This window comes from Aptenodytes patagonicus, chromosome 12, assembly GCF_965638725.1.
Source record: "Aptenodytes patagonicus chromosome 12, bAptPat1.pri.cur, whole genome shotgun sequence".
NCBI classification, from domain to species: Eukaryota; Metazoa; Chordata; class Aves; order Sphenisciformes; family Spheniscidae; genus Aptenodytes; species Aptenodytes patagonicus.
In genome coordinates, this window is record NC_134960.1 from 22,622,861 (window position 1) to 22,630,070 (window position 7,210).

Consider the following 7,210-nt stretch of genomic DNA (forward strand, 5'->3'; position numbering starts at 1 on the left):
GCACGTCCTCTGCCCTGCTTCTACCGGACCACACAGGGCCTGAGCGGGCAGGGAGGGCCCGGCTTGCTGGGCTTGTCGAGGGTACCTCACCCCCAGGCACAGAGGGATGAGCAGCCCAACATGTGATGTCTTGCACCGAAAACCCCACGCAAGTTGTCCCGGGACTGCACCCTGCCCCTTTCCCAGAGCTCCAGGGGGTCTGGCACGTCCCTTGGGGCTGGAGAAACACTTCTGTGGAGTGCTTGGGAGGAATGTGGGCATGAAGGGCATCAGCAGGCACCGCAGATGCCTCTCGGTGCGAAAGTACTGGATGGAGCAAAGGCAGGGAGGCTTCCTGCACTGTGGGACTACCGAATGTCAGAGTTCCCCAGGCCTGACCTCCTCCTCTTCTGCCTCCACATCCCGAGTGGGTGGAAAGTGAGGATGTTCGTGTGTGACTGCGCAGTGGGGTCCATCAGGCTGGAGGGTACCGTGGAAGTCCTGCGCATACTCCTTGTGCCTGCAGAAGCCATCAGATTAGCCAGGCCACGCTGGCTGGATGTGTTGGACCCAGCGCACACACACACACACTCGTGGCTGGGATTTCCAAAGCCCCGTCCAACACCACAGGATGTCCAAGGGCAGACTGCACACCGTGCCCAAGGCTCAGGATAATGCAACTTACTCCAGAGGAAAGTGCTTTATCTGATATGAATCAAAGCAGATTAAAAAAACCACCCACGGATTAATGAGAGATATACATAACAAAGAAAATGGGAAGTATGTCACAGGACTGTGGTTTCAGTCAGCTGTTTTCAGCAAACATGAGGCACAGGAGGTTTTGGCGGGCAGTTGCTGCAGGAGGTTGGGGATCGCTGCCACGGGCAGCACTTGCTGCAAGAGGAAGGGGCTTGGGGAAGGGGGACCGGGGCCCCGAGGCGGTGGTGCGGGGCTGGGCAGCGCTGGTGCTTTACAAGCAGTCGCTTCGCAGAGGCTGCGGCAGGTCTGACTCACTTATCTGGAGGTTGAGCTCTGTTGAGCTGAGGGTCGTGGACAGGTTGTGAGGCTGGTTCCCCTCGTACATGGTGTACTCCTCCTGACGCTGCTGATGGAGGTGCCAGAGGATGTCTCTGGACAAGAAGTGGGTCTCTGCTTTGCCCGACTCTGGAACAGAAAAAAGACAAAACCCACCTTCACTGGTCTGGCCCAAGGCAGGGTTCTGGGCAGGGAGCTGAGCAGAATCTCTGGGAGATGCCACAAAATACGCGAATTTCCTGAGAAGTCAAAATACAGTTCTCACTTCCTCTCAGCACGCCAGAAGAAAGAAAATACAACACAAAGTGCAGGAAGGAGAGGAAAATACAGGCAGTATGTGCTGGTTTCCCATAGTGCTTGTTGTGATAGGAACTACCTCGCCAGATAGAAATGCTTCTCCCCATCAGGGAGAGCGCTGAATTTCCTCTGAAAAACAATGAGATTCATTTCAGCAAGAAGCAGCAAGCTGTTTTCAAGCCCTGCTGCTCTGGCAGAGGTGAGGAGAAGGGAAATTAAAAGGAAGAAGGGATAGCCTCGCTCCTTCTCGTCCCGTCAGGAGGAATGCCACTGAGCCAGCACACACACCAACACCTGTCCGAATGCTGGGGAGGGTTTGACAGCCCCAGCCGTTTCTCCCAAGAACATCAGCAGCGAAGGGAGCTGCTCCTTTCCCTGGAAGCCCCCTGTTATATTTAATCCTTGTGGAAGCGTTCTTGCTGCCCCAGTGGAAGACTGCTTGTCTCAGGTGCCTCTGGGGACTTCAACAGGGACCAGCTCTGCCAGCAACCTCCCCACTCCTCCAAGACCCACAGCAAGAAGTCCTTCTGTCTGGGGATGCAGCCCCTTCCTCCCACTGCGGCAGGGACCTGCATGCCCGTGTGAGTGGGGATATCAGCCAAGCGCTACGTGGATCCTGCCTGCTTCCCCTTGCTTGCCCTGATCCGAGGTCACTCAAGGGGCTGGGGGAGCACAGCCACCGTGCTGGGCACCCCTACCCTCTTCCCCTCCTCACTCACCCTCGTACACAATGAGCCGGTAGGTACCCGCGCACTCCTTGGAGCCTTTCAGGATCTCCTCCAATGTCCTGTAGAAAAGCTTGGCCTGCTCCAGGCGGTCCTCCCGGCTGAGGGCAGCACACTCATCCTGGGACATGGCGTAGAGGGACTGCAGCGGGGTGGCGTACTCCACTGCGCAGTGCCAGAGCTGCAGGGATGGAAGAAAAAGACACGGGGGCAGGAGGACCAAGCGCCTGGCAAAGGGCTGCCGGGCGACCCTGGCGCTGGGCAGAGCCCTCGAGACCCCTTGGCAGCTCCATGGCCTGCCCTGCACTGGTGCTGTGTGCTGGACCCCCGGGACAGGGACAGGGGTTCTGGCCCCAGTGTCCCCCTGCCCTGTGTCGAGTGGGGAAAGAGCAACTGGCCTGGCAGGCAGGCAGGTACGGCCATGCCCCGTGCGCCAGGTGGGCTCCGGAACCTGCCTCCCTCCCACGGGGCCCCAGGGTGCAGCCACTGGCTTTGGCAGCACTCCCAATCTGCAGCCTGGGGAGTGATTTTCCCCATGGAGTTTGGTCCTCCGAGGAGACGCCCCTTGCCCGTGACTGATCACACCTTCTTGGTGGCTTTTCTGCTAGAGAAGGGGAAGTCTGAGCATCCTAATGGAGCGTAGGAGAACGGAGAAGAGGATAAATGCTGGCAAGGCGAATGCACAGCTAGAAGGAGGCTGATCAAACAAATGAGGAGAGATTTGTTAAGGCCATAAAAATTCCAAGGAGGAGCAGGGTTACCAGTAAGTCTTATATGGGGCAAACTGGAAAGTTTAATAAAGCGTGTTAGAAGGAAGAGGGACGGGATCCCTGGGTAAATGCAGAGCAGCAGGAAGAGCTACCAGCCTTGGAGGGCAGTTACCACAGTGACCCGGAGCAGGCGCCAAGGCTTGGACCTACCATCGCTGCCATGCACGCGTTCACCAGCGACTCAGCAGCAAGCTGAGGGACAGATTTTGCTGACAACATGCAGCGGGTCAGGGCAGGCCCAGGCTGCAGAGCTGCTGGAGCTCACTTGGTGCTGAGTGACTCAGCAGGAGACTGGCGGATGAAACACGGCATCAGTGCGTGCATTGTAGCAGGAAAAACCCGATGCTGACTGTACTCCCCCAGGAGCAGGGCCAGGAAAGAGGCTCTGGAGTCCCTGCAGGCATGGCTTTAAAAGCAGCAGCTGAGTAATCGGCCACCGTCAAAGGGCAAATTAGGGAGACCCAGGTGAGAAGCATCGCTCTGCCGATGCCTCCATCCGCGGCCGCGTCAGCAGGATCAGTGTGTTTCCTCCTCCAAGGGTGCAGGGGCAGAGGCCCATCTGCCTGGAGATGTGGAGGGAGATGAATGCAATGTGAGACAGAGGGATTTAGGGCTCGTCAGCCCGGAAAAGAGGTGACTGGGGGAAGGGGAGAGAGTCAAATTATATAATGACTCACACAGACATTTTCAAGCACTTCTTCACAACAAAAGGAAATATTCATTAGTCCCATGGGAAGTGATGCTCTGGACCCCACATCTGCTTTTTTCTGCTCAGTTTTCTGCTGTTTTCTGGACTTAAATCAACTCCAGGAGGGGTTAAGTGAGCCCAACATCCCTGCAAGGGCTGAGCCTGGGAGGAGGCAGCCAGGAGGAAGGGGTGCAGATGGCCGGCACGGACAGGACCTCTCCATCTCATGGAAGCCTGCTGAAAGCTGGGAGTATCTAATAGGAGAGGGGACACTGTCCTGCCCTTATGGCCACTTCTGGGCCGGGATCTGAGGCCAGGAAGACGTTTGGGCTGAAGCGTGCCCACTGCTCTCCCGACGCTGCACTCAATATACCTTGTTGTCTTCATCCCTGATTGCGTAGAGGCTGTGTTTGTAGACCCTTCTTTTGGTGCCAGCTCGGGTCAGGGTGGTTTCAGTGAGGTCTGTCAGGTACCGGATATTGCTGTCAGCTTTCTCCAGGTCATCATAGACGTCACAGCTCAGAGGGACCAAGATGTGGAGCTTCCAGGTCTCCCTGCATGCCAGCACGTTGGGGTTGGCTCTGCTGAATTCCTCCATCGACTTTTTCACCCCTGGTGGAAGAGAGCATCGGGCAGAGGTGCCTGGCGTGAGTGCAGCTGCTTTCTACCTTGCTCCCCATTTCCCTGCTAACACTGTAAAAGTGGGAGGATTGTTATTAGGAGCTATTTCTATCTGTAGGCGTGATAAAGCAGGGAAACAGCTACGTACGTGGCAGGACTATTTTTAGGTACCCAATGTAGTAAGACCAGGCAAGCCCATGAGCGACGTTCTGCTTCGACCTCTCAGACATCTCAGACATTTCCACTGCTGAGGGCTTCTGCAGAGGGAAGGAAAGACAGACCAGCGGTGATGAATGCAGCCACCTGGGCTCTTCTGCAACAGACGCTTCTCTGCAGAGACTGGAGAACAGCCACCCTCTCCAAAGAGATCTGGAGAGTGAGCAACCCTGCTGCTCCCTTCCACCGCCACGTCGGGCAGCGGGGCCAAGCATTCTTGATGGCCCACACAGCCCCTGCAGATGAGGAAGCTGATGCCAGAGCGAGCTGGACACGTTTCTGGCTGCATCCTCCACTGGGATTGCATGTCCTAGTGCAACTTGTGCATCTGCTCAGTGCTTCCAGTATGCGGGAGGAGACATCGCAGCGCCTGATGGTGGGATTTCCAGGGCCACCGGTGGCTCCTGCCAGCTCTGTGTGTTCATTTAGGTGGAAATGGCTGTTGAAACCCCACAGGCGCCTGATGGCTGCCCTCCCCAAAGCAGCTTTCTGTAGCCTGGGCAACCCCTCTCCCCTTCCAGCTCTGCTGGGGTAAAGCAGAGCCCTCCCAATGCTGCAGAGGTACCTGGAGCTTGGCTCTGCCACCCACAGCATGCCTGATAATTAACCCTTTGGAGACCATACAGGCTACCCTTTACCCCCAAGCACCAGCTTGATTGATGGATTTAAAAATACCCCTGTATTTTGTGTCAGCGGGGCTCTGGCTGCAGCAGGGCTGCTGCCAGCGCCCGGGGGCGGCTGTGCTCATTAAATGGCAGCCTGGCCCTCCTGCTGGCGTGTGTGGCAGTATGGGGCCGAGGAGATCAGCTCTTTGGGGCTGAGCTAACGAGAGCGTTTCTCACGCTGCGGGGCTGCGTGCGGGTGGGCTGTACGTGCGGGGGCTGCGCAGAGCTGGGCCAGCTGCCCCCACGACCGCTCGGGGCTGCCGTGCTCCCCGGGATGCCTGGCCAGGCTAGAGGTGTTGGTGCCTTACTTGGAGCCCCAGAGCGAGGATGAGGAGCTGGCACAGGCTGGCCAGGGTGAGGTGGAAGCTGAGTGGCTGTCCGTCTCCATTGACAAGAGTCACATAGGCTGAGCCACAGGCGAGCAGCATGGGCCTGTGCCAGTGCAGGGGGAAGCAGGCGCTCAGGGCCCTCCAGAAGCTGCTGTGGTACCTGGGTGGGGAAGGGAGATAGGAGACAGGCTGGCGGCCACCCGTCTGCCCGCCATCCCCATCTGCAGCCCACGGGGCACTGGCCGGGGGATGCTCCCACCTCCCTGCCAGTGCTGCTGACCTTCTAGAGCAGTACCGGAGCCAGGGAGCCCTGTGGGACCCTGCTCAGTGCACCCCAGGTGCCCCCAGCCAGGAGAGGGCTTGGGTCTCTAGCAGCACCCATGGGTCTCGGAGGGGAGCAGATGCAATGTTGCCCTAGACAGCAAGGGGAGATTACCTCCAACAGCCCCGTGCCCTCCGGCACTGGGTGGTGGGGGAAGGCTGGGGGCTGAGATCTGCTCCCCAGGTAAAGGGCACACTAGGGAGCTACCACAGAGAGGAGAGGGAGAGGTGCATAGACATACGGGGGAGCTGGGCAGGCAGGAGACGGGAGAGGAGGAGGAGGAGGAGCTGAGAAAGACACGAGGCTGGTGGAGAGCAGCATGTGCTGCCGGGGCACAGCAGAGCATTGCCACAGAGGGCACTCGTGGGGGTAGACACAAGGAGCAGATCCCTCCCGACACCCAGAGGCTGCTACGCCCTTGTCCCCAGGGTGGCCCCAGGAGCCCAGGAGACAGCCTCCCCCACGCTGGCTCACCTGGATTGGAGGTGGAAGATCTCCTCGACCAGGTAGCAGATGCCCTTGAGCAGCACCCCGATCTGCAGGCCCACGAAGTGGGAGGTGAAGCTGCGGATGGTGGGTATGAGGGGCTCCCCGGTGAGGTACAGCGCTGCAGCACACAGAACCAGGAGCAGGTACACGGCACGCTGCGCTCGCCGTCCCCGGGCCTTGGGGATGAGCAAGGCGGTGGGGTGGCTTGGCTGCCACGATTCCCGAGACATCTGCGGCAGAGAGGGGGAGTCAGCAGCAATTGTTGTCCCCAGCGCTCACAGCAGCACTGTGGGGAGCGGAGAATGGGGACACACATGCACATCCAGCACGAACACCCCAAAGCACGCAACAGAGCCATCCCTTCCTTTGCATGCTGCTGAAACGCAGCCGCTTCTGGGGAGGTTCCCTTGTGCGCTGCACAGGCCACCTTGGGGCTGCCCCCTGTGCCCAAATGGGCTCGGCAAGACAGGGCCTGGTTGGCCACCCCACTCCCAAATCGATGCCAACCCTACGCCAGCCCTCCCTGCTCCGCAGCCACCATCGCTCCTCTTGCCGCACTCACCGGAGCAGTTACCAGCCGTGAGACCGGACGCTGCCTGGGTTTCCTGCACTGCAGTTAACGGGCTCTGTGCTCCAGCCCTTGCAGCCGTGGCTCTTTTTGGAGGCTGCTGCCGCAGACAGAGACCCAGAACCCCCACAGGTGCAGCTGCACGATTCCCAGCACTGAGAAAAATGAAAATGAAAGGAGTTGTTGCAGCTGCAAGCAGCTTGTAGAAAGCACTAGAGCCCTCCCACGCAGCGCACCCATGAGGCCTCTCAGCCTGCAGAAAATCCAGGCACTTGGCAGCGCTGGGTGGATGTGGCAGGTTTCGACATCCGTGAGCTCACGCCTCTGGAAAGCCCCAACGTATCTGTCAGGTCATAGTGGGGCTGAGCCGAGCTGGAATGAGAAAGCAAACCAGAATTTATTGAGATTTAATTTATTAAGTGCAGCAGATTTCAAAGATTGAATTTATTAAGTGCAGCAGGTTTCCAGGGGCGAAACAGAAGCAAATTCCTTCTAGCAGAGAGGGT

The 7,210-nt window shown here is 58.4% G+C and overlaps 1 protein-coding gene across 1 annotated transcript; it reads right to left on the reverse strand.

Moving 5' to 3' along the window:
* Positions 1–664: 664 nt before the first annotated feature.
* STING1 (stimulator of interferon response cGAMP interactor 1) lies at positions 665–6,764 on the reverse strand. Its single transcript, XM_076349989.1, has 7 exons — positions 6,699–6,764; positions 6,122–6,366; positions 5,305–5,485; positions 4,264–4,372; positions 3,868–4,106; positions 2,031–2,217; positions 665–1,143 (listed from the first exon to the last, which is right to left on the reverse strand). The coding sequence occupies exons 2-7, from the start codon at positions 6,364–6,366 to the stop codon at positions 950–952; spliced, it is 1,155 nt and encodes a 384-aa protein (XP_076206104.1). The 5' UTR covers positions 6,699–6,764; the 3' UTR covers positions 665–949.
* Positions 6,765–7,210: the final 446 nt, after the last annotated feature.